At 38.7% G+C, this 27,555-nt stretch overlaps 1 protein-coding gene across 7 annotated transcripts in view; it reads left to right on the top strand.

Annotated features, from left to right (window-relative positions):
• The window catches only part of HECW2 (HECT, C2 and WW domain containing E3 ubiquitin protein ligase 2), a 405,698-nt gene that overhangs the window by 240,633 nt on the left and 137,510 nt on the right, over positions 1-27,555 (top strand). For all 7 annotated transcript variants that reach the window (XM_063644845.1, XM_063644843.1, XM_063644847.1 and 4 more), the window contains 3 exons: positions 9,225-9,332; positions 18,480-18,574; positions 23,346-23,421. In XM_063644845.1, the coding sequence (XP_063500915.1) occupies positions 9,225-9,332; positions 18,480-18,574; positions 23,346-23,421 (279 nt within the window). The remainder of the gene's footprint in view (positions 1-9,224; positions 9,333-18,479; positions 18,575-23,345; positions 23,422-27,555) is intronic.

Genomic DNA, 27,555 nt, shown 5'->3' with positions numbered 1-27,555 from the left:
GTTTCCGGTTTCATCCATGTCCCTACAAAGGACATGAACTCATCATTTTTTATGGCTGCATAGTATTCCATGGTGTATATGTGCCACATTTTCTTAATCCAGTCTATCGTTGTTGGACATTTGGGTTGGTTCCAAGTCTTTGCTATTGTGAATAGTGCCACAGTAAACATACATGTGCATATGTCTTTATAGCAGCATGATTTATAATCCTTTGGGTATATACCCAGTAATGGGATGGCTGGGTCAAATGGTATTTCTAGTTCTAGATCCCTGAGGAATCGCCACACCGACTTCCACAATGGTTGAACTAGTTTACAGTCCCACCAACAGTGTAAAAGTGTTCCTATTTCTCCACATCCTCTCCAGCACCTGTTGTTTCCTGACTTTTTAATGATGGCCATTCTAACTGGGGTGAGATGTTATCTCATTGTGGTTTTGATTTGCATTTCTCTGATGGCCAGTGATGATGAGCATTTTTTCATGTGTTTTTTGGCTGCATAAATGTCTTCTTTTGAGAAGTGTCTGTTCATATCCTTTACCCACTTTTTGATGGGGTTGTTTGCTTTTTTCTTGTAAATTTGTTTAAGTTCTTTGTAGATTCTGGATATTAGCCCTTTGTCAGATGAGTAGGTTGCAAAAATTTTCTCCCATTCTGTAGGTTGCCTGTTCACTCTGATGGTAGTTTCTTTTGCTGTGCAGAAGCTCTTTAGTTTAATGAGATCCCATTTGTCAATTTTGGCTTTTGTTGCCATTGCTTTTGGTGTTTTAGACATGAAGTCCTTGCCCATGCCTATATCCTGAATGGTATTGCCTAGGTTTTCTTCTAGGGTTTTTATGGTTTTAGGTCTAACATATAAGTCTTTAATCCATCTTGAATTAATTTTTGTATAAGGTGTAAGGAAGGCATCCAGTTTCAGCTTTCTACATATGGCTTAGAATGATTATCTTGATTCAACTCCTAGCTTAGTATTGCTCTCCAGTCCCAAATTCCAGACAGGCATCTAATTCCCGAGTGTACCCAGAATAAGATCAAGCATCTTTATGGTTCCAATCTCAGGACATAGTTGTTTTCAATTTATATACAAAAGGTAATTGAAAATCAATTTAGAATGTATGCCGTTTTTAAAGAAAATGTAGAGAGGAGATGGAATTACTTTAAAGCAAAAGAAAATTTGTAAGTATTATTTTTCTTCTCTCTGGCACAATCAGTCACATGGTATGTTTCTCAAAAAATTTCTCCTCTATTTTCAACTCTCCTGGGTTGATTGGTAGGAGGGTAAGTGCTTTGGATACTTTTTTTGTTTCTATTTTATTTCAAGTACCGTATGGAGGTTTTGGAGATATTTAACATAGACATAAAAATGTTTCCAAATCTAGAATATGTTTGGATATGTCTGATATGTCTGTTCATGTTTCCTATATATTCTCTTATTATCTTAAAAGGATAATTTTCTGGAAATCCAAGAATCATATACAGGAAAAAAAAATTAATCTTTTAAAAATAGTTTTCACACCCATCTCTGTGTGTGGAATATTATGGGGAAGAAAGAACTTGAAAAAAAAATTTTAAGTTTTTGTGTTTACATTATTTTAGCTTTATGTGTCATTTTTTTAAAAAAAAATAATTAGTTTTTTAAAAGACTACTCTTTATAATTACGTTGTAGGTTAATATAATTATCAACTTTTCCAGGGAAGAAAAGGATAATCTTCTGGGGCCCAAGCAAAAATAGTAACATTGACCTCTGAATTCAGCTTTAAATATGGCCACTCCTTTGTTGTTTCTGATGACCATTTATAGAACCAAAAATGTGAACCGTGGAAGGTAAAGAAATATATATGTCTAGGGAATGGATGAGGAAACAATGTCTGGCTTACATTTGTAGACTTCTCAAAGGAGATCTCCCTAAACCCTTTCCAAAGACACTTTAAACCTAACAGCTTAGAACCGTATGAATCACACACAGACACCAGGATGACTCATCATTCCTACTCTTTTTTCCTCTTTTAACAAAACATGGTTACCTTTACCATAGTAATTTTTGCATTGCATTATATCTATGTGCCTTATCCCGTCAGCTCCTTATGGCAGGAAGTATCCCCCCTTAACCCGTCAGCTCCTTATGGCAGGAAATAGATGCTTATGGTCTTCATAGTAGTCAGTCAATAAATACCTGTCAAATGAATGAATGAATGAACAAGGTAACAAATGAGAGGGACAACGGTCAAAGACATATGCATGGTCCACAGCATTGCTGTGATTGCTCAACTTCCCTGGAAATAACCATGAAGCAGAATTTTTCAAAATGTGGTCTTTATGGTACTTGCATCTGAATCATCTGGTTGGGGTGCTTGGTAAAATTCAGATTCCTGAGCCCAGACTCGAACCTACTAAATTCAAAATCTCTGGAAGAGCAGCACAAGAATTAGCATTTTATTTGTTTATTTTTTTGAGACGGAGTCTCGCCCTGTTGCCCAGGCCGGAGTGCAGTGGCACAATCTCAGCTCACTTCAACCTACACCTCCCAGGTTCAAGCACTTCTCCTGCCTCAGCCTCCCATATAGCTGGGATTACAGGTGTGCACCTCCACACTCAGCTAATTTTTTGTGTTTTATTAGAGTCGAGGTTTCACCATGTTGGCCAGGCTGGTCTCAAACTCCTGACCTCAAGTGATCTGCCTGCCTCAGCCTCCCAAAGTGCTGGGATTACAAGCGTGAGCCACCATGCAGGAATTAGCATTTTAAAGGAGCACCACCCACCCCCTCATTCATTGTGAGCTGTGAAGTTGGGCATTCGTTGCCTTGGAGGATCAGGTAGCCAAAAGAGATGGTGACCCGTGAGAATCTGTGACAGTGAATGTGCAGGAGATTTTGGTAAGTCTGCTTATATAGAGATTCTGTTTAAGACCCCTAGGCGTTCCTCCTAAAAATAATGTAGTTTTAATGAAGGAAAAGGGGCCTATTTCCACCTCATTAACAAGCTCTGAGAAATTCCTCTGAATCATTATATAGTTAGTAGAAGAGGGTTGTGTGTTGTAATCTTCTATTTCTACTCTTTTATCTCCTGGATCCAAACACTTTGTTTCTCCCTTGAAGAAGCAGAATTAACATAAATAATTCCAGTATTAGTAACAGGATTAATTGGAGTAGCCCTAAGTTGTAATTTAAAATAATAATAATAAATGAAATCACTTTGGATAAGCATCATGTTCAGGCATGGTGGCTCACATCTGTAATCCCAGTACTTTGGGAGGCCAAGGTGGGAAGACCACTTGAGACTGCGCGCACGCACACATACACACACACACACACACACAGGTTTCACTTTTCTATTTAGAGAAAATGTGTAGCCAACTAGACTTAGAATGAAGAAGTCGTGAGACATGAAGGGACAAGCTTAATATAAACCCTACCAAACAAAATTAGATTTAGAAGGTATTTGGGTATATATGTATTAACATCTCCATTGTTTCTTTCTTTGTAATTATATTTCCACTAGGAAGTGACCTAAGAATCTAGAATATATACTTCTGTAATATAGACTGTATTGTAACAGAAAAACAGACACTTTAATCCTAGTAGGAGAGGAAATAGGAATGAGGATGGGAAAGAAGACAAGGAAGGTAATGGTCAAAGAGCAAAGACAAAAGCAGGAGAGTATGCCTCATGGAAGCTGACAGGTTTCTAGGTTGAGTGGAAGGTGCCTCTAGAGGAAAAGGTTAAATATTAAGATGACAGAAAGTGACTGGTGGAGAGGAGGGGGCCGCAGGTACCACTCTAAGGGAGAGTAGAACCCTGGGCAAGAAGTAGGCACAGATACAGAGGAGATAGTAGTAGGGAGATGGAGAAATCAAAGGAGATCAGGCCTAATGTGCGCTATGGATGCCACAGAATGCATGAGTTTAGGGATACAGAGTTCACACAGAGTTCCAATGAGGGTGAAAATTAGGTAGGGGATGTGAGGACAGAGACAAATTTGGAATTGTTAAGAGAAACAAGAAAGGGAAGTGGTAAAGTGTAACTAGATTTTAAAGACCAGTGGCACTCTATGATTTGTCGGAATCTTTACTCAGTTAAAGGAAGAAATAAATGTATAATTACTTCTGTATTACACATGTGGGGGTTTAGAATTGTTTCTTTGATATACCTTTTTATATTCAGTTATTGTTCTTTTTTTGAGACAGAGTCTTGCTCTGTCATCTAGGCTAGAGTGCAGTGGCGCAATCATGGCTCACTGCAGCCTCAAACTCCTGGGCTCGAGGGACACCACTGTCTCAGCCTCCTGAGTAACTAGGACTACAGGTGCATGCCACCATGCCCAGCTAATTAAAAAAAAAAATTTTTTTTTGTAGAGACAGGGTCTTGCTATGTTGCCCAGGCTGGTCTCAAACTTCTGGCCTCAAGCAATCCTCCTATCTTGTCCTACTTAAGTGTTGGGATGACAGGCGTGGCCCACTGCACCTGGGCCAGCTATTGTTCTTACTTTGGGTTTGGGGCATTTTGAAAAAACCAAATCACCTCATACAGGTACTAAATGAGGATAAAAAAGAGTAGTTCATTGAATATAGGAAAAAAAATACGTTGGCCTATACAAAAAAATCCATGAACAATAGATCTGAGCAGAGAAAATGCTACCACTCTAAAATAATTCTCAGGCTAGACCAAAATTGACTGCAACCTAAACAAAGGTGTGAACAAAAAATTTAACCTAAAGGTCCAATTAAAATCGATCTTCTTGGAACAAAGGAAAGGAATTAGTCATTCTAGTCATTTCTTAGTATGATGTGCCAAGGCTGGCCATAGCTCTGCTAGCCACAGTAGGAGCAGTAGCAGTTGTAGAGATTGTAGTAGCCATTTCACAGTAATGTGAACTCTTGTGTCCCTAAACTTGTTCCTTTCTCAGGATTCATATTTGCAATTAAGGGTTGTTGCCACTCAGTGGTGGAAGTATTTGTATCTGTCAAGGATAATGAATTATCAAGAATATGATCTCATCAAAGAAAAATTTCCCTCTAGAATAACCAGAATATTAACTTGAGTGTCTCTTACTTGACAAGCACCATGGTTGGCAAGGAATAATGCAGCAGCTTTCCTTCCTTATGAAGGCCAAAGGATGGTCACTGGCCATGGCATTTGAACTTGTTTTCTGTAATCAAGACAGGCCCATCCAGCTTCTGCTCAGGGTCAGCTCATTCTGCCTCTGACCCATTTTTTGTCATATATGGAACATTTGTGTTCTGTGTGAACCTGAATACTCATGGTACAATTTAGCCATTTGGCTTCAAAGGGCTAACTTTTATTTCTTTAAATGTCACAGATTTCACCAGGCCAGGTGTGGTGGCTCATGCCTGTAATCCCAGCAGTTTCGGAGGTTGAGGCAGGCAGATCACCTGAGGTCAGGAGTTCGAGACCAGCCTGGCCAACATGGTGAAACCCCATCTCTATTTTGTATTTTGTATTTTGAAAAATACAAAAATTAGCCAGGCGTGGTGGCTTACACCTGTGATCCCAGCACTTTGGGAGGCCGAGGCAGGTGGATCATGAGGTCAGGAATTCGAGACCAGCCTGGCCAACATGGTGAAACCTCGTCTCTACTGAAAATATGAAAAACAAAAAAATTAGCTGGGTGTGGTAGCAGGCGCCTGTAATCCCAGCTACTCGGGAGGCTGAGGCAGGAGAATCGCTTGAACCTAGGAGGCAGAGGTTGCAGTGAGCTTAGATAACGCCACTATACTCCAGCCTGGGTGACAGAACGAGACTCCATCTCAAAAAAAAAAAAAAAAAAAGTCACCAAACGGAAATTGAATTTTTTTTTTTTTTTGAGACAGAGTCTCGCTCTGTCACCCAGGCTAGAGTGCAGTGGCGTGATCTCGGCTCACTGCAAACTCCGCCTCCCAGGTTCAAGCAATTCACCTGCCTCAGCCTCCCGAGTAGCTGGTATTACAGGCGCCTGTCACCACGCCCAGCTAATTTTTTTGTTTTCTGTATTTTCAGTAGACACGGGGTTTCACCATGTTGGCCAGGCTGATCTCGAATTCCTGACCTTGTGATCCACCTGCCTTGGCCTCCAAAAGTGCTAGGATTACAGGTGTGAGCCACTGTGCCCGGCTGGAAATGGAATTTTCTACATGGCCTATGAACTAAACGGGAACTAAGTCAGAGATACAGAGATATAGAGTTTATCCCAACCTACAAGAGCTGGTGGGTGAATTGAACACTTAATTCTAGGCTTGTTTCATGGTAAAGCGTCTGGGAAGAAAGCACACATTACTTATTCTCCCTTATTTCCTACTTCTGAGACTAAGCAAGGGTATGCAAATAGTACAATATTTATACCTGGAGATGAACCTAACTAGCAAAGGAAGTGATATTAGTGACCCTCTTAGAATAAGAGATGCTGACACCAGTTCTCTGTCCAAGCCCCCTTCTAGGGATCATGTAAAGGAGCCTCAGGATCTCCTCTGTCCAGGGCTCAGGCCTCATCCTCATCCCATTCCTACCCATCCATCCTCATCCCATTCCTACCCATCCATCCTCATCCCATTCCTACCCATCCATCCTCATCCCATTCCTACCCATCCATCCTCATCCCATTCCTACCCATCCATCCTCATCCCATTCCTACCCATCCATCCTCATCCCATTCCTACCCATCCATCCTCATCCCATTCCTACCCATCCATTCTCATTTTTGACCCTCAGTGGTCCATGTTCCCAAAATTGTTATGTCAGAAATGCGTTTGGATTAATTTATTGGCTTAATTGATTGCCTGGGGAGAAAAAGTTTAGTAATACCAAGTATGCATACACTTTTACAGTGAGGTCACATTAACAGGTGCAACTTTATTATAGTTGCTTTTTATCTTCTTGATTCTAGTACGTGCTGCTTAAAACCGGATTTGATACTGCCTCATTTTTTCTGAGGCCTCAAGAGGAAGGAAACCATTACAACGTTTTTAGGAAGTTTCCCATGTACATAACTACTTTTTTAAAAAGCTTTGTGAATAGGTAGACACCCTCTATCTCCTATGTGTGTGTTCTCTTTCTTTTGGAGTCCAGCCTTCTGTGCCTTCCAAGTGACCAGTAGCTAATAAGTAAATTTATTTGTGAAAATAGGAGAGTTCTTCTCCCAGCATCCAAGCAGCTCTGCTAATTAAAGTATCTTTCAGAAGGTGAAGCAAATACCCTTGTCGTCTAACCTGGAGCAGTGATGCCAAATTGAGGATTCCAGGTCAAGTCAGAAATAATGAGTCTGAACCACTGAGTGGTTTTTAGGATGGGTATATGTTAAGAATTGTGTACAGCTGCAGGTAACAGAAACACAACCACAGTGGCTTAACCAAATAGAATTTTTTTTTTTTTTCCCAGGTAGCAAGAAGCCTGAAGGCAGGTGGGTCAGGGCTCAATGGATCATCCTGATTGCTTCTTGCTTCTTGCTCTGCCGTCTTAGCAATGTGACTTTACTCCAAAAAGAGGGGACAGGGAAGAGCAAAAGGATGTTGAGTTTGTCCTTTTCTTATTAGGAAAATTACAGTTTTCCATAAGGTTCCACCTAGTAGACTTCCACTTACATCTTACTGGGCAGAACCAGGCCACATATCACCATTAGCTGGATGGGATTTTGGAGAGGTATTTTTAACAGGGTATATTGTTGCCTTGAACAAAATTGGGGTTCAGTTGGCAAGGTAGAAGCTCAATGGTTATGCAGCAAGCAGGGTCTGCCCTGAGGTGCCATGTGATACCTTTCAAATCCAGTGATTTTTAAGTGATTGCCTGAGTACCATCTAAGTATCAGCATCTTGGTTATATTTCTGTGATGAAATGGAGGTGTTTGCCCACATTGTTTGTCTAGGAGAGGATGTGATGCCATGAATGGGTTATGTCTTTCCATTCTTATAAAGAACAGTGGCTGCTTCTTGGCCTTTCACAATAAAGAATCTTTGACTTATAATGTGCTCAATGCAAATACATGAAAGGACCATCCCTCCCAAAGTTCTTTGGCTTTTCAATATGATGAAACTAGTAGGGCAGCCACAGAAAAGACAGAAATCCCTCTGTTCCCTTGCATTGACCCATTTTCTGTTTCTTTCATGCTTAAAAGAAGAGAGGTTTTTCTCCTCAGGACTATTCCTTTGGGCTTGGGACCTTTTCTCCATCTTTCCATTTTTAGTGTAGCTCTTACTTCACCCCATCTGCTTTATTCCAACTCTCAGTTAAAGTAAAGTGCAACCTTAATCCTTCCTCCTTGGAAAGGGATTTGGGGAAACAAATGAGGTACATCTGGCATTAAGAGCCAGGATCACTATATACTTTTTAATGCGCCTATAAAACTGCAAATTGTCTCCTTTTCTTGTTTTCTAGTTTCATTTCCTATTCTGGGCCACTAAGACAGAGCTTCAAACTAGTGTAATGTGAGCAAATTACAGAATATGAATCCCCAGTCCTCAGGGTGCTGGGGGCAGAGCCTGAGGAAGCCAGAGCATCCCTGCCTGTCATGTTAAATTGTAAGCATGGCCTCTGTTAAATCTAGTGTGCCATACAAATATTACCATTTTCTTTGTGCCATGAGGTCAGAAAGCTTGGAAAATGCTGCTTTCAGGCCTGTCTGGGGGATCACTGTTCTTTCTATTCTTCTTCAACACAAAAGCCTATAGAGACTCTTTTTTTTTTTCTCTTATCTTGTCTCAAGGTCTATGCCTTTGGCCTTTTGCAAAGGACTGTCCTGACAGATGTGATGAACTTGGTTTGTGTTCCCTAAACACTGTTCCTGGCAAAGCTGTGCTGTATCTTGACTCACTTTCATAGCTTAATATCCCTTTTATTCATCCCATCTTGAATTCTGTTATATTCTCCTAGATCTGCTCTTCCTTTCCTTTTTATAAAAGGATTTTACAAATGGGAGCACACCCAACTCCTTTGTTATAAATCAGCTCATAGCTAAAGTTGTAGCAGTTGTACCCTTTGTTCTTCTCAGTTTTGTCTTTTGGCAACATTGACCACCTTGGCCAAGCCCAGAGATGCCATCTTCTTTCCACCCAGCCCCCTTTCTCCCACATAAATGCAAGCATAGAAACTCGGGTAATACTCTGCTGGGAGGTAGTCATTAAAAATAATGTACATTATATTTTCTCATTTTTTTCCATTTATTTTATAACTTATGTTAATCTTCCTGCTAAGGAGAGACAGGTTATAAATAAGCTGAAAAGTGTTTCTTTGGTTTTTCCAGATGAGAATTCTCCAGCCAACTTCTGGGATTCTAAGAATAGGGGTGTGACTGGAACACAAAAAGGGCAAATTGTATGGAGAATTGAGCCTGGGCCCTATTTCATGGAACGTAAGTAACTGAGTGTGAAATATAAACTTATTATTGAACATTGCATAAGTATGCAGAATTCTATGGAGTCTTTTTGAATGTTATTTTGAAATTCTTTGGTTTGGATTTACATATTTATGCCATGATGGAAAATATATTGTTTTAGAAAATGCCCAGTGAAGAATGTTCACATATTTTGAAAAAACTGTATGTGTTTAAATATACAGTTAGCCATCCATATCCGTGGATTTCACACCTACAGATTCAACCAACTGTGGATCAAAAATATTCAGGAAAAAAAAAAGTCATTGTGTCTGTACTGAACAAGTACAGACATTTTTTCTTATTATTCCCTAAACAATATAGTATAACAATTATTTGCATAGCATTTATATTAGGTATTATAAGTTATCTAGAGATAATTTAAAGTATACGAGAGGATGTACACAGGTTATATGCATATACTCTGACACTTTATTTAAGGAACTTGAACATCTATGAATTTTGGTATCCCATGGGGGTCTTAGAATGAATCTGCCATGGATATGAAGGGACAACTATATAATATGTGCATGTGTGTATATGTATACACACACACAAACACAAACATACACATTTACATATATATGCAAATAAATATTACATGTACATACACATGTATATATACAAAAATATATATAGTATATTTTATATTTTACATATTATGAATGTATGGTATATAAATTATATATGGTTACTTTAATACCTTACACATTTTTATATACCCTTTATATCTATAATTAATATTTATTCATATGAATCTCAGAAAGAATAATTGGCAAGATTTCAGTTAACTTAATAACATGACGTGCTTTTGAAATATCTCATTATAATTTTTGCCAGCAGCAGAATAACTTCATGTTTGGACCCCAGTCTTTTCAAAGTGTTGATGAAATAGATGGGCTCACTGCCATTGAGGTCAGCTTACTAGAAAATCAGACATTGGCTGCAGATAACTCAACTATTACCTAATTAATTCAGTGTTATAGTCATTTATAAATTCAAATGCTCATATATAGTGCCTGGTTCACAAAATATCTTGTCCCTTTTTATGTTGGGTGATGGTGTTATTTATAGTTGCCACCAATATTATTGAAAAAATAGTAAATACTCGGTACATTTTTGTGGAATATATAGAAGAATGAAGGAATAAATGATTTACTAGTTGGTCCAGGTTAACTTCTACATTTATAGAATTTATTTTGCTTTCTTTCTTTCTTTCTTTTTTTTTTGAAACGGAGTTTAGCTCTTGTTGCCCAGGCTGGAGTGCAATGGCGCGATCTCGGCTCATCACAACCTCCACCTCCCGGGTTCAAGCAATTCTCCTCCCTCAGCCTCCAGAGTAGCTGGGATTACAGGCATGCACCACCACGCCCAGCTAATTTTGTATTTTTGTAGAGACAGGGTTTCTCCATGTTGGTCAGGCTGGTCTCGAACTCCCGACCTCAGGTGATCCACCCGCCTCAGCCTCCCAAAGTGCTGGGATTACAGGTGTGAGCCACTGCTCCTGGCCATTTTTCTTTAATGTAGAAAAAAATGGGCTCTTGAAACTTTTTCTGAGTTGTTGAGCTCTGAGTGAGCCTTAAGATTAGTATATGCAAAAGATTTAATATAAAAGAGAATGTGTGGGTACTAGTACTTAAAGATAGTACTTACTAAACGTGAACATTAAAGATTTGATTAAATGGAAACCTGCTGCAAGCATATCTTTATTGAAGCATATCAAACTTCTCTAATACACAGTTATCTTAAAAGATTAACGTCTGTCACTTTGAATTGCCATTAAAGGCATGAAATAATTTCTTTCACCATCCTTACTAGTAAATTAGCACTCTAGAACTTTTTCTCATCCTGCTTCTGCTCCATAAGGAATGTCTTCTTTTCATATTCCAATTTTCTGACTGGATTCTCTCTTAAGCCTTAAAAGAAATGTCGTTTTTAAGGGAAAATGCTCACAAAAAGCAGAGAGAAAGGAAGGTCAGAAAGGGGAAGTAGGTACATTCAGCAGAATCCTAACTAATAGCACAGCATATAGGAAACAGTTTGGAAGGAAACTTGCCAACATGTGAATGAGGATGATTTCTGGCAGGTGGAATTATGGATGATTTGTTTTTCTGACCTATGTCTATGTAACGTTCCAACATTGCCCCAGCTGGCACGACTCTCTAAGTAATGAAGAAATAAGTGATAAAAGAATGTGGGAAAATGGAATGGGAAATAGCTGGTTCTACTTTCAATGTGATTCCTCCTTTGAAAGGATCCTGGTGTTTAAAAGGCTGATCTAGCTGAGAAATATTGCCAACTGAACTTCGGGGAAAAGGTAAAATCACTTCCTTTGGAGTGATTTTAGCAAAATCATTCCAAAATGCTGAAGGCTACTGGTAATTATTACCTGTTGGAGTGTGCAGATTGATATTACAAGGCTCATGTGAAACCCCTGGGAAGAAGTCAGTACCACATGCTGCTATGGTTTGGAATATTATGTGAGAAAAAGCCCATTTACAGAGTATCCCGTTTGCTGTGATTGATTTTCTTTCTCCCTCCCAAAGTGTTAGAGATTGATAATGTCCTGGCTGATTAGGCTATAGTTGAATAGCTCTGTCTTGACTGATTTCTCTACATTTCACCCTAGCATTTAGTAGAAATGGGCTTGACATTGAAGCTAGGAGTTGCGAATGAAGAAAAGAGAAGGTTTTTTTTTTTTCTCCGTATTTTAGCATTTCCACCTTAATTCTTCTCACGTAAAATTGGGAGTATTGTGGAGCATAATTGTAAAACTGGAAATATTCATAATGCATTTTTTAAAGACTGAGAAATGTAGTGTAAGTTCAGGACAATGAATAGGAATTTCAGAAGATTCTCCTTTGAATAAGTCTTTCTTCATTAATCAGAATGAAGCACCCCCCCAAAAACACTGATCCCTACCCTTGCAATATAAAAGAAGTCGTAATTATATTTATAGTGCCTAGAAATAGTCTATGCCTTTGAGACGCCAATTTTTTTTTTTTTTTTTTTTGAGGCGGAGTCTTGCTGTGTCTCCCAGGCTGGACTGCAGTGGTGTGGTCTTGGCTCACTGCAACCTCCACCTCCTAGGTTCAAGCGATTCTCCTGCCTCAGCCTCCCAAGTAGCTGGGATTACAGGCATGCATCACCATGCCCGGGTAATTTTTGTATTTTTAGTATAGACAGGTTTTCACCATGTTGGCCAGGCTGGTTTCAAACTCCTGACCTCCAGTGATCCACCCGCCTCGGTCTCCCAAAGTGCTGAGATTACAGACATGAGCCACCGTGCCCAGCTGGATGTCATTTTTAAAACCCATTCTGGCTAGAGCATTCTTAAAGGGACTCACAATGGAATGTTGGTTGAATCTCTGGAGCTGATTGCATGGAACTTTTTTTAAAAATTGAGAAGAGATGAGATCGTTTCTAAAATATTTTCCACCTCCAATCCTGAAAATGCAAAGTATTTAAAAATGTTTGTTTTCATCTGCAGAAAGGAAATTTGTTTATCTTTAACTCACCAGAAGTCCAAACAAAGGTTTAAAAATCTCTGAAAATTGATCTATTAAAGTTCCAGGGAAAATCTGGATTTGAGCACTATGTGGGCTATTTGTGAATTTAAGATGGCTTTAGTTTGTCTGGATAAATCCCCAGAGGAGGCAGGTAGTCCAAATTTATTTCATTATAGGGCTTACCTGAATGGATTTGAAGGACAAAACCAAGTATAAATGTGGGTAGATGACCCTCAGAGCATTCAATAGGAGGTTCAGCTTCATCTGCACTTACTTGTCATAAGACAGTCAAGTATTCAAGAGAGCTCAGGCTCACAGAACCTGAATGGGTCATCTGTGCAGTATGCATTTGTGAGTTTTAAAATTTAAGAGGTTTCAAAAGTTGTATTGGCAGGCCAGAAGGTCTGTTTCATTCTATACAGTCTTTTATGGGTTATGGTCATTCATTTATTCATATTTGCTTTTTGTTCTTCCTTCCTTCCTTCTGTCCATCCGTCCATCTATCTCCTCATCTATCCTGAAATATTCATTGAGTGCTACCTTTGTACTGGGTCTTATTCTAGGTACTCACTAAATCTTGTATCAATGAGTGAGCTTAGAGTACTAAACTTCATCCTACATTGCTATGTACTGAATTGATATGTGATCATTGAGGAATATGACAAAACACTGATATTTGTATAAATTACATAGCGATTTTACATACTTACCCATCCCAGCCCTGGGAAATGTATATAGGATTAGGAAACAGTATGCAATTGACAACTGTGAGGGAGAGTCTTTTCTCTGAGTGGTGCTCAGGTTGGCACCTTGCCAAAATAGATGTGTCATGGGTGCCTTTTTATTTGGTGTAGATGGGGTGGCCTCGGTCTCTTATTTTTAATATCAGAGCCTTTTCTGTAATTTTCACCATTCCTAAGTCCCCTCCCACCAACATCAGAAAGGTCTTTTTGCCCCTTGGATGGAGATTTAATGCTTTTCATCCCCCATCCTCACACTTTATATTTTAGGCCCAGTTAGTTCTCTAGTCCTATTAGGTTTCCGCCACATCTGCATGGATATTGTCCCTTTTGTTTTTCTGAGTTTTAGCAGAGGAAAGCCTGGCCATTTCAGGCTCCACTGGCCCTTGTTAAAGAGAAGACAACTTCCAGTGACATATAACTGACAAGTGAGCATGTCACTGGCATGTGGGTAAATTTCCTCAAAAGCATGAAGAGTAAAGCTGTGAATAAGAATCATAATATTAATAGTTTAATGAAAACACATAGGGCAATGGTGAAAGTCATGCTCTAGAATAAATTACGATTAGCTTGATTTTTTTAGATTATTCTACCATTTAAGTAAAATAGAAATGATTAAAGGAAGAAGGACATTTATATTCCATCCATCTTTATGCTTCAAAATATTCAACTTCTAGAAACTTGGGGAAAATCCAGACTCTCTAAATAGGAACAGGCTGTTAACTACTGCCTGAGTGAATCGTGTAGCTATTTAAGATGATGGATGAGATCCTAGTCTGAGGCAAAACCATTTCTTGCAGGGAGTGGCTTGTAGAACCTTTTTTCAGAGAGGGCTTGAAATATAATCTTATATAAATGCCTAGGGTTAATACAGCTGAGTTGAGATTGCTTTTCTAAAACATAATTTTGAATAGGTAATATATGAAAGAGTGTAATGTTTAAAAAGTATAAAAATCGAAAGTAAATATCTCTCCAGCTTCATGTCCAGTTGCCAGTTTTCCCACCCTGAAGGCAACCACTACAACCAGTGTCAAGTTATCTATCTGGAAATATTTTATTCATATACAAACCCAGAAATGCATTCTTCTTTTAAACAGGTGGTAGAATGGTTGATTTAAAATGCAGTGTCAGAATTCCACAGTTACAGAAACCCCTTTACTTGAGAACAGGTTTAAGTTCCTAAACACTGTTCAAAGCCCCTCTGCCTCCCCACCTTGCCCTGGAATATGCCCAAAGTGATGTCTCACAAATGACCACCCTCCAACCCATGGTAGAGGAGAGCAGGCATGCTGCTACCTTGAGGGACATCTTCATTTGTACTTATGAAAATTAGTAAGTCAAAAATTTGAAAATAAAGGGGCTTTTCTGTTTTAAGAACATTCAAATACAGAGTACTAAATCTGTATTTTAGCAATGCTATAAGCAAACGTATCCTGAAGATTATCAAAAGGGGCCCTTATATTGCCATGATCTATGACTGGCTTCAGCTGTCCAGAAGGGACCTCAGAGAGGAGATGCCGCTCATCCTCTGCTCTCTTCCTCCGGAGGCTAGACCTGGCTCAGCCGGTATCAGGTCCTTACAGGTTCATACAGGATGCCTTTCCCTTTTCCTAGCTCACTGCCCTCTGAGGCAAAATGCTTTTGATTAGTGTATTCAAAATACTCTTTTTATAGCCCAAAAGAATGGAGATATATATATATATATATAACATATATTATATATTTGGATATATATAACTATATGCAAATATTAAAATATATTTCTATACAAATATATATTTTATATATATATATATTTTTTTTTTATTTTATTTTTTTTTTCATAATTTGAGGCCAGCAGGGGGAGATGTTGCCTGCCACATCAGGCTGTGGGGAAAGCGGCTAGGATAGATGGACTCATTCATTGCTCTTTGGTCCATGTCCTCCATCTCTCCTGCTTATGAACAGGAGGGCTGGGCTCTGTTGATCACTGGGGTCCTCCCTAATCGGATGCTCAGTCATCGTGCCTGTGCTTACTTCCACCTGCCTTTGTATATATTTCTCAGAAATAGCTTTTTACAAAAAAAAAAAAAAAAAAAAAAGCTCCTCTTGCAGTCAGAGGTTACACATTGTAGCTGCAACAGAAGCCTATGCCCCTGGGCACCAACTTCCCTTTTCCATCCTTCTGAGTATTCTTCCATTACCTCTTCCAATAACCAAAATATTCAAATATGTTAATCAAAATGCTGCTCTCCCCCTTTGTCAGAGGGGATGTTGCTTAGTTACACCATTTTTAAAAATCTTATATGACGTTCTAAAACATTAAATCACATTTAAAGATGAAAACTCCCACTCAGAGTGGAATATTCCGATATTTTGAGGGGCAGGAATCTTCACTGATGTCCTGCTGAAGGATCTAGCTAGTTTCCATCCCTATGCAAACCACTCCTCATTCTGTCCAGGACCGTTTTCCTCTCTAGTGACTAGCCTGTGTGTGTGGTTTTGTAATGGGTGATCTGTGGAAATCCCCTCAGCTTTTTGCTTCTGCGACACACAGCTCTGTAGCATTGGGAGGGGGGGTATTGGATCATGCCCACAAAATCTGCTTTTGTGCAATTCAAGATACATTGATCTTAGTTTCAGGGGTTCTACTTTGTCATCTGGGTTGGAGATTTTTGTTATAGCAAGGAATAAAGTAACGTCCAAAATGGGTCAGCTAGCAAAGTTGGCATGATTATCATCATTCGCCAAAAAAAAAAGCAGTCACCTTTTTTTTTATCTCATTGTCTGTTACCTAGTCAACTATTAAAACCTTAGGAAAAGCAGATGGCATCCTAACTTGAAACAGAGTTAGGGGAAGGTAGCTTATAAAAATGCGCTTCTCTCTGTGGAAAAAATGGCCTGCTCACTCGCTAACCATTGATTTGATCTGTGAGGTGCTGCCTGTAGACAGAGCCACGGATGTTTGCTTCCCCAGCATGAAGAGTGTGATACCAATGAGCTCATGTCCAAAGAATTCAATCCCCATACATGTTACCACACTTTATTCTGCTCTGACAGTCCTCGTGCACACCACTTAGCTTTGTTCTTGCAGACTGCATGCTATTGGTCTTGGAAAAAAGCAAGTGGGAGAGTAAAGTTTGCTGAGATCTGTCCAGCTATTACTAATTCAGAAATAACCACTAATCTGTGTTAGTGTTCAGGAAAGTCATTTGCAGAAGAGTTCTCAGGGAGGCAAAGTAATAGCAAAGCTAGAATTCCTGCGTAGTTCATCTCGCCGTTCCTCAAACCCAGCATGCTTCATCTGTGCCTCCCTGCTTTTGCCACCCCTTAACTCTCTCTAGCCCCATTTTGTTCATCCATTAGACCTGTTTTTTCCATGACACCTTTCTGACTCCACCATGTCCTGACTCTAATCTCCACGCTCTCTATGCTGTTTGACCTGATGCTCTTCCTTTTTAGTGTGTGTCTTCTGTATTTTGCCATGCCTGTGATTGGCATCTCAGCAGCTACACTATAGAACACCCGCTAGACCAGGAACATTTCCTTGATTCCCTTGCCCTGTCTGGCACATTGCTGCCTGGCCATGTGCTGTGGCAGGTATGTAGGAAAAATCTTCTGGCCAATGATGCTTATTAAATTATGAATTATTGGGTAGTGATTAACATAAATAATAGAAGGGCTCAATATTTTTACCCCATGACAACTTTTTTTTGAGATTTAGTATTTGGTCATTGGTAGGAAGAGTGTAATGATATGAATTCCTGGAAGAGGATTTTTCTTCAGTTATTATATCTTTCTCTTAAAATAAGGAAACCAAACACCCTGCAGGAGGCCATTTGGTGCAGTCGGGAAAGTCAGTGGAAGATGAACTTCCTTAGGGAAATACATTGAGCAGCCCCACTTTAATAGTCCTGGTGACTCACTTGAGAGAGGAACTCCCTCCCATAGCCTAGGATTCTCCCTCCAGGGCCTGCCCATCAGCATCCTTGCATATTTAGAACGACACCTTGGGAGAAATGCATCTCACAGTGACACTTCAGTGACTCAGACGCTTTGTATACAGAGAAATTCCAGTGACTGTAGGTTTGTCTTTAACACAGTTTGGTTTCATGCTTTGGAATTGTAGTTACTTTCCAAAAACCATAATTGGCATTTGTCTTACTTTCTATCAAAGTGGAATTATCAGAAAAAAATGTATGAAATGTGTGGATTGCCACAAGCTGTGAGATATGGACATCAGTTGTTCGTAGATTTGATCCCTGTCTACTGGGTGTATTTAAATGACTTGGAAAATTAAAATAATATAAATGTCCAGACCCTGTCACTAGAGAATCTACTACAGTATACTTCCATGTTTTATTAGACTGCTTTTCCTCTATTTCCATTGAGAGCTACAGTCAATGTAGATAGAGGTTATGAGTGAAGGCTTTGGAATCAGACAGCTTGGGTTTGAGTCCTGACTCTGCCATTTCTTATCTGTCTGACCTACAGCAAACCTCAACATCTCATCTGTAATATGGGGACAGGAATTTCTGCCTCCCAAGGTTCTGTGAGGGTTCACTAACAACATGAACATGAGACATAACCCTGTGGCACATTAAGGAGTACCTCAATAAATGCCAGCTAGTCCCATTCTTATCGCTACACTATTTCTATTTTGGCATGTTGTTTTGGTGCGTCATTTTTCTGATATGTTTGAGAGGTAACAAAGTTTTGGAGAAGCATATAAAATCAAACAGAAATTGATGTAATCTGTTGCCTCTGAGTGGAAAAAAAGAGGTCATTTAGAGTCATGAGTAGGATTCCCTGAAAGGTGGTATGGTGGATTTCCACAGCTGATTCCTAAATGACTTGTTTCACTGTTTAAATTACTGTTTTCTCCAATTGCTTTGCAGCGGAGATAAAAATCTGTTTTAAATATTACCACGGTATTAGTGGAGCCCTGCGAGCCACAACCCCCTGCATCACCGTGAAGAACCCAGCTGTGATGGTGAGTGCCCCTCGCTGCCAGCTTCCTTGTGAGATCCATGCTGGGACTTGATTTCTATTTTTGCCTGTGCGGCCCTGACAGGGTTATGAGGAACAATGAAAAAGGAAACACATAACAGTGTGGGCACTGTTATAGGAAAGGAAATAGCTTACAAGGTTGGCACACCTGAATCCCTAATTCAAATCAGTGGAAACATAGGATTTGATTTGTAACAGCCGTTTGTAGAGTCGACTCTCCAGGGAACCCATTCATGAAGCAAAGTAGCAAGTGCCCCATTTTGGAAGGTTTAAACTTAGTCTGGGTGACTAGTTGGTAGGAAAGAGTGGCATTCATCTTATGTGAATTTTAACCATTTAAATTATGGGTGATTTACCTGCCAGTCAACTCAAGGAGCGGTTGCTCAGAAGGCACTCTAAGTTGGGAGTCACAAATGCACTGTTTTCCTTAAGGTCTTAGTGCTGGTTCCTTCTCAGTGCTGAATTCGGATCTAGTGCCTAGAGATACTGCTCATATTTTGGGTAAAATGTGGCCACTCAGTGGAAGTCAACTTCTTTAACTTCAGAAGTTGACTTCAGAAGTCAGGCCTTCAGTTGAAGAAACAGATACCTAATTTATTTTGTAGGAAACTTGTCGTGTTGGACTTTTGAAAGAAAGCCTGCCCATTTCCAACATGGCAATTTTGTGATTTTTTAAATTTTATTTTAGAATCTAACAGTCTCATAGTACACAGCTCCACTGTATATGGGTAGTTGGACTCAGATGGTTTGGGGAGATTCTTAGAGTCCAGGATATGTAAATTACTTCAGTTTTAATTAGTCATTACTAAAAATGAGGTCATGAAAGCGTAGAAAAAATACTGACTCCCATGACATAGAATCTTTACAACATTGTATGTGTGGGTGTATGTGTATACACACATTTATAGATGCTTGCATTTTTGGAAATAGGCAAGTAGTCAGGTTGAAATTCAGAAAGCAGTCTTTGCAAATGGCACTTTGAAATTGTTCAGGCATACCCTATGCTGTCTCTGATAGTGCTTGTACCTCTGTATCAGGCAGTCTTTCCCTCTCATCTATTCATTTAAACAAATATTCATTAAATGTCTGCTAAGTACTAAGCATTGTGCCACCACTACAGATGAAATGATGACGAAAAACGCCGTCATTGATCTCGTAGGTCTGGTGCAGGAGGGAGACATCAATCAAATATTACATTTATTTGAGTGATAATTGCAAGAGAGGGGGCAAAATGGGGCAAGAGAGCATGTTCTATGTAGTAGGATTTGTCCTGATCAGGAAATTCCTGGAAGGCTCACCTGAAGATGTGTCCGAGAGACAAGCTGAAGAATGAATAGAAGTTTTATAGGTGAAGAGGGAAGGAAGAGCATTGCAGGCAGAGGGAATAGTGTGTGCAAAATCCTCAACATCTAAGTACTCTGCTCACATTAGAATTATATTTGAGGTTCCATTGTAGTAAACATAGTATAGAATATAAAAGAGAAGCCTACATTTACTATATAAGACTTTGAAGGTCACAAAGAGAATAGCAATTGTTGATTACAAAGTCTGCCACGTCACATAGTAAGCACTGGAACAGACTTTAGTTAATACTCTAAAAAAGAAAAGTTACAAAACTAGAAGAGTGGGGCTGTTTTTAATAAAATCTTTAAAAAAATCATTGTGTCTGAAATTAGACAACAGCTTCCAAACATGATTAAGCATTTTCTGGATTTAGATTTTTTTAGACTTGAGCAATTTCAGTGTTTAGATATCATTGAAGGCAGTGGGAGTTTATGGTTTGTTGAACACTGATCTTATTCCATTGATTTTTGCATTGAGATTGCTCTGTCAAAGCCTGTGGATAGTTTGGAGATAATTAATTTGCTTCAAACAGGTTTCAGAGCATCTTAAAAGCTTCACAGATACAGCACTGGCAATCAGTATAGTGTATTTTGGTTCAGAGACTGAATAATGCAATGGGTGGTTAATCGATTTCTGACCAAGCTTGAGACACTTTGGTCTATGTCCAAAATTGAAAGGCTGTGCCTCATGGGCACCTCATTTTAGGGGTCAGGACTATGTTTCTATAATAGCATGATGGTCACCTAGGTATATGACATGTGTTTAGTTATGTGACTGATTAACATCCTTGATACTTACAAATCCTACTTAATACAATTATACCATGGCCAGATACAAAGAATAGACCTGGAAGAAGTAATTGAGAAACTCCACAGGGAAGGAAATGAGCTGTCATGCTAATCATGTGATCTCTTTTCTCACATATCCTATTGCAATGAATTGAAGATAAAAAGAAGGGACCTTTCTGTCATTTGTATTTTGTTGTCATTGTCATTCATCAGCATACACAGTGATATGTGTCTCAGATACTTGGAACAGGAAATCTTTCGCCTTCAGGGACAAATTAAGGCTGCCATTACTCACTACCATGTATTGTTTCAGCACTTGGTTGACGTTCTTATTTCTGGGTTTTCCTGGAATGAATCTATGGAGTGAGTTTATTTTAAAGCTAGTCTCTAAACATTGAGTGCAGATGTGTTTATTATCCGTAATGTCCCTGTATCTAATGGTAATGCCTGGTTTTTCCTGGCTTTATTGTAATGAATGATAAAAATTGAATTATTTGGATATGATTTCAGATGAGCATTTTGCCAGAGTTGTTGTTCAGGACACTTTTTCTGTGAAATCTTTGAGAATTGTTTCAGGAAGCCTTTTGCTAGAGGGTGAATTACATTTGAAAAATGAGAATTAGAGGACATTTTCTTTCGTTTCTCATAATTTCTTATAACTTTCAAATAGGTTTTAAATGAAGACAGGTTATGAATTGTTTCAGCCTCATTAAACTCATTTAGCACAAGTATCCATAGCCGATAGAGATGTGTTTTGAGGGGTGGCACATCTTACTGGGGCGTGTGGCCCATTTGCAGAGAGGCTGTGGTTTCTAGGATATCTTCCTGTGCCCAGGCACAGAAGGAGTGGCAGGTTACCGAGGGTGTGTCTCAATCATAGTCCAGCGTAGTGTGTGGTGAAAGCAGGATGAGATGGCCACAGCAGTTAGTTCTCTGGCCAGTGTACTGCTGCCTCTGCCCTAGTTAATCTGGAAATGCTGAGTCAGAGGAGTACAATACAATATAATAAACCACACGTGTTTGTTGAGAGCCAACTCTATGACTGAGGAATTGGATCTATAGATGGAAGAAAATACAGATACCTGGATGGACCCTGGTGTGTTGCAGAAGACATGTGAAGCAATCAGGATGCAGTTAAGTGGCATGCAAAATAGTTTGACTAAGGTACAGGAGTTACAGTGGAGGCAGTAGAAATTTACACTTTCAAAATTTGAATGGAATTTCTCAACTTTGCTTGGATTGGTGATGGCTTTTATCTCCTGGGGACGTGTGATTTTTATAGGAGTGTGGAGAGTGCAGCCAAGATAAAGGGGAGAAAGAGTTTAAAAAAAAAATCAGACCTGGACAGTAGTTAAGTAGTAAAAGCAAATTCAAATCAGAAACTATTGCATTAGGGGAAAAGAGAACTCAATATAGAATTGGCTCAATTCCAGATATAACAAGGGAAAGTGGGGGTTAGTAGCCGAGAAGCAGGGTTGGAGTGGAGGGATTGACAGATGGAAATTTACGAAGAGCTTAGGGGGATTCTTGTTAAACTGACCTAACAGAATTCTTGCTGATGGCGGGCCAGAGTGATCAGATATCACATGGAGGATGGTGGGAGATGAGGAGTTTGATCTGATATCAAGGGTGATCACATATTGAGGTTGGGGATTGACTCTAAACTGACTTACCAGGGATTTTGCTAAAACTAAACTCTATAAGGATGGAGATAAAAGCCCGAGGCCTGCCTAGTTGAGCAGAGGGCTCCAAAGAGCCTGAGTAAAGTTTGCTTAAGGAAAGAATCTTTGTCAGAAGAATTTAATCTAAACTTCAGAATTAAAACGTGGTTCTATTTCCCACATTTGGGTATATTCTGCTTTCAATTCTGTCTCTTACAGTATTGTTGACTTCTTTTGCAGAGTAATATGAAGGTTTTTCTTCTTAATGTACCACAAATTGTGCATTAATTGTACATAATTTGAGAGAAAGGTCTAAATTTGCTAGGTGGTTTATAAATTACTGGCTTCTTATGAGGTATAATTTACTCAAAAGCTTTCAGGAAAAGGTTATCAGTATAATAGCACTGCAAATTCTTATTATTGCTAATTATAATAGCATGTGCCATGTACCTGCAGCACAATAGAACACAAGCCTACAAGGGAGATAGGACTCCATGTGGATTTTCAGAAATACTTAACGAGAGAGGATAATTCTGTATATATGGATAGGCCTGATATAAATCAATTGTTTCATTTATTCTAGGTTTTCCTAACAAATATGAAGGAACTTGATATTTGGTTTTTAACTAAAGAGAATGTTTAATATAGTAATAGTAATATATTTACTACAAATCAACTATATTCTTATCAAAGGGAAAAAAGACATAAATTAGTTTGATTCATAGTTGTTGGGAATTTTGAAGCTTATATATTTTTTATTTGTGGTAAAGATTAAATTTTAGTCTTTCCTCCAAGAATCAGCATTTGTGTCTCTGTTCCAAGATTGGGAAATGAAAGGACACATGATACAATACCTGTTTGATGCAAAAATCATTGCATTTGGGAACATACATGGTTTCCTAGACAGATCCAGTGGCATCATACGCCTCTGAAACTTCAGACGCATGTTTTTTCTTTTCAGATGGGGGCAGAAGGCATGGAGGGAGGTGCTTCAGGAAACCTGCATTCTCGAAAACTCATTAGCTTTACATTATCAGGTAAGAATGTCTTTAAACGTGGCATCCAGTTTGAAAGTGTACAGTTTCGAAGGTATGAATAGTCGCTTCTTTCTATAGACTTTCGTATATGATATGGTGATATATGAACTAGTTTTGGGGGGTCATACTTCTGAAAATTCAAGTATATCTCTTACCATGATAAATTAATCATTAATATAAATTCAGAAATTATTTCTTCTACCAAGTTTTCTGGCGATAGACAGTCTATATAACTATGTATCGTTACTTTAAGAAAAACTGTAACGTAACATGTGCTAACCTTACTGAGGAGCTTTGATTATTGAAAATAATTTATTCTTACTTCAGCTAGAGAAAGGAAAAATTTGAAAACTGGAAAACAAAAGCCAATGTACTTCTTTATCTATGGAGGAATACACATAAAAATTGGAAAGTGAATAAGCCAATTATTTTTGGCGTGTTTTCTGACTAGTAAAATGTTCAAATTGCTTGTATGTTTACCATACAAGTAAAGCGCTGCTTTTCAAGTTATGAGACAGGACTCATTTCCAGTTTGTAAGTTTGAGTTAGTTAAAATCAGTAATTAAAAAAAAAGAATAATGTCAGAGTTTACCACTAAAGGGAATTTTTTTGGGTAAAGTGTCAATTTATACAAACTGAAAATTTTCATATACAATAATATACATCCCTATATTTGTGTGTACTAGGTTGCAGTGTAAAATGTATTTCATACATAGGACACTGTTGGAAAATGTTTGAAGGTCACTGATTTTAGAAAATAAAGTGGTAGTCATAAAGTCAAGAATAAGAAGATCCATATTTGAAATAGACTTTTAAAACAGATAACTGTGCTACAATACATAGAAAATAAAGTCTAATGGATCTCCTTCACTGGAATATGTTTTGTTTTCATTTTTCTGTAGTTGTAGTACTTCCAAAATTTAAATTAGATCCACTTTTCTTGATTGCAAAAAACAAACAAACAAACACCATGTTGTGAGAGTGAGCGTTAAAATACCTGATCCTGAAACAGACGCTTCCACAATGAATAATTACCACGTATGACTAAAGTGTACACATCAGTTCATTGCTGGCCCATGGCCTTCTGAGTATCGGTGTTTGGTTTTGCATGTTTCTCCTTTCCCCATGTGAGCTTGCTTTTTTGCTTTGCTTCTCTGGTGAATCTCAGCAGCTGTAAACTAGTGACTTATGGTTCAAATTTGGACAATAAATATGTTTTGTTAGGAACCATCAGGGTTTAAAATATATCTAGGTTTATAGAAGGGCACTAAAAATAACCACTGCCTGTGGTACTATCTCCCTACCCCTCTTATCTGCCTGTTTCCTAAAAACATTTTGGCTGGACACCTGTGCTTTAAACCTTCACAGTACTGAGGGTCTGAAGCTACTGAAATCCCTAGTGACAGGCAGGAAACAATTTGTCGACCCCGATAGCTCAGAAAATTTAGAGTATGACTACACCATGGGTTTCTTGTTTTTGTTTTTTTAATTGACAGGTAAAAAATGTTTTTTTGTGGTATACAGCATGATATTTTTATATAAACCATGGGTTTCTTAGTTTAAAATTATTACCCTATGCTTTTAGGTGATCCATATCATTCTAAGCATGATACACACTTACTGATTTTGGCTCTAGATGGGATGTTATTAACTGACTATGTGAGAATGACCATCTGCAAGTTAAAAATCCTAGGGCATTTTCCTAAAAAGTAGGAAGTAAGCTTTGAGGCACAGCCAAATGCTTCTTCCTTACACATTTCTTCCAACATCGCACCTCTGTTCACATGGAGGCTAGCTACCTAACATCTGTTTTGTTTCTTACCACATAGCCAGACATTTGCAGACAGTGTACAGAAATGACTAGGAGCTGAAACCAATTCTATAATGTTAATTCTAAAAAATTAATCTGGTTGTAGCATACTGATAGTGGATGATAATATTTATCTGAGAGCATTTAAGCACTGTAGAATGGCTGCCTACAAGTGTTCCACTCTTGATTGTCTGTGGATGGGTAGGGGCACAAACACTTGAATTTTATGGCTAAAATTAAAAATGTATTTTCATTAATATTTTAAATGTGCTGCAAATAAAGCTTTACTTAGGACATTTAACACGTCAAATCTTTGTGACTTTGAGTCCTTCTTTGGCCTATTATATGGGGTGGATATTTGTGAGCAATAGCATATGTAAAAGACAAAAAAGAAAAGATCAGAAATGAGATGGATTAAGGGAACTGAATAATCAGATTAAAAATAATTGGTAGTTTATTGTATTTATTAAGGAAGATTTATTTGTACAGTGTCCCATTGTGGAAAAATTTTGTATCAGGCTTATCTAACAGTGATATTATTTATCACAGTGACTTAATTGTCTGGTGGAATGCTTTTTGTTCAAAGGAATATTTTTTGTGAGTGATTTAGCTCTGTCAGACCTTGTGACATTCATTTCTATGTTACTCTTCATTTACTACAAAGAAATCCCTTTTTTGGGCATAGATTTAATATATAAAGAATATCATTCTTCTGTCTGGGTTCAAGGGCAACATAAGAAAGGCAAGAAAATGAATGTGGCAATTGCCTTTTCTTCTCAAAGCTGTTCCTTGCTGAAGAAAACCAAGTGAAAGTAGCATCATTAAACTGACAGTAAGATGCAAATTCTGCATTTAATAATGAGTACATAGTTTATGAAGTGTCAGGAATGGGGACTGCAAGGCTAATGAGATTATGGCAGCCTCTCTGAAGTGCCTATCTAGTTCTTTACCCATCTTTTCCTTCTCCTACTGATTTTCAGATCAAAGATCTTGCTATATATTTCATGCAGCGTTCTCAATGCGCAGTGGCTCACGCCTGTAATCCCAGCACTTTGGGAGGCCGAGGTGGGCAGGTCATGAGGTCAGGAGATCAAGACCATCCTGGTCAACATGGTGAAACCCCATCTCTACTAAAAATACAAAAATTCGCTGGGTATGGTGGTACGTGCCTGTAATCCCAGCTACTCAGGAGGCTGAGATATGAGAATCACCTGAACCCAGGAGGCAGAGGTTGCAGTGAGCCAAGATCACACCACTGCACTCCAGCCTGGCGACACAGCGAGACTCCATCCAAAAAAAAAAAAAAAAAAAAAAAACATTGCTCTTAGTTTAATTTTTAAATATTTGCAGATATATCAAACTTTCCCTCTCCACTGCCAGCTATGTGTCATTAGACATTTCTGGAGTGTTTTCAGCACATGTACCTCGGCCATGAGTTCTTGTGGGCCACTGGTGAGCCACCTCCTGGGAGCACTCCTTCGAGAATACGGTTCTATGGGCAATTTCAGGCCAATTCTATTTTTTTAAGAAAGACCTTGTATTTCAGGGATGGGCTTGTGTGGAATGACCCTGGTGACCTCCTATAATTTAGGGTCACTATCCAGGGTCTGGTTGCCAGCTGATCTGGGTAATCCAAAGGTCCTTGGAGGTTCGGGGCCATATGCAGAATTTCTCTCTGAACCATAGTGTTCAGAACCTCCCTAGATTAATCTTTCAGCATTTTCTAAGATGACTTAGCTCCCAGGCCTATCTTATTCAAGCTGATATTCTCAGAAATGTTGAAGACTCCGTGGAGCCAGCTTTATTTCCTGACATGTTTGTGTCTCTTAGCCTGATCATGGAAAAACATACAGTCTCCTCACTAAATGGACTTTGGCTAGGACTTTTAGCAGCATATAGTGTGAAACAGCAATTTGTGAATCTAAGGAGAGTTATAGGACATTCTTCAAATTTTTAAGTTACTTTACTGGCTATTTAAAATAGCAGGTAGCACTTATATTTCAGAAAACATTTCCCCTAACATTCATCACATTTATGGAATATGTATGACATTTTAAATGTGGTACAAATGGATATATGCTCTGATGTTTCATCTCCAATTAAACTTAGTTCTATGTCTATGTAGAAGATTCATTTTTCTCTCATGAAGGAACATGTATTTCAGTGAACTGCTTACTAAGTATTTCTCTCAAGACATTGCCTGAAATTCTGGTTGCCGAATTGCATTGCCCTAGGAAAAAGGTGGTGAAGATGCACATGTTGGAATCAAGAGTTCCCAGGAAAAGTCAGTTTAGGGATATGAGGTGGTGCTAAAGGTTTGGCTT

This window comes from Symphalangus syndactylus, chromosome 8, assembly GCF_028878055.3.
Source record: "Symphalangus syndactylus isolate Jambi chromosome 8, NHGRI_mSymSyn1-v2.1_pri, whole genome shotgun sequence".
In the NCBI taxonomy this organism is placed as follows: Eukaryota; Metazoa; Chordata; class Mammalia; order Primates; family Hylobatidae; genus Symphalangus; species Symphalangus syndactylus.
The sequence above is the reverse complement of the archived record's forward strand: the minus strand, read 5'-3'. Positions and strand labels throughout refer to the sequence as shown.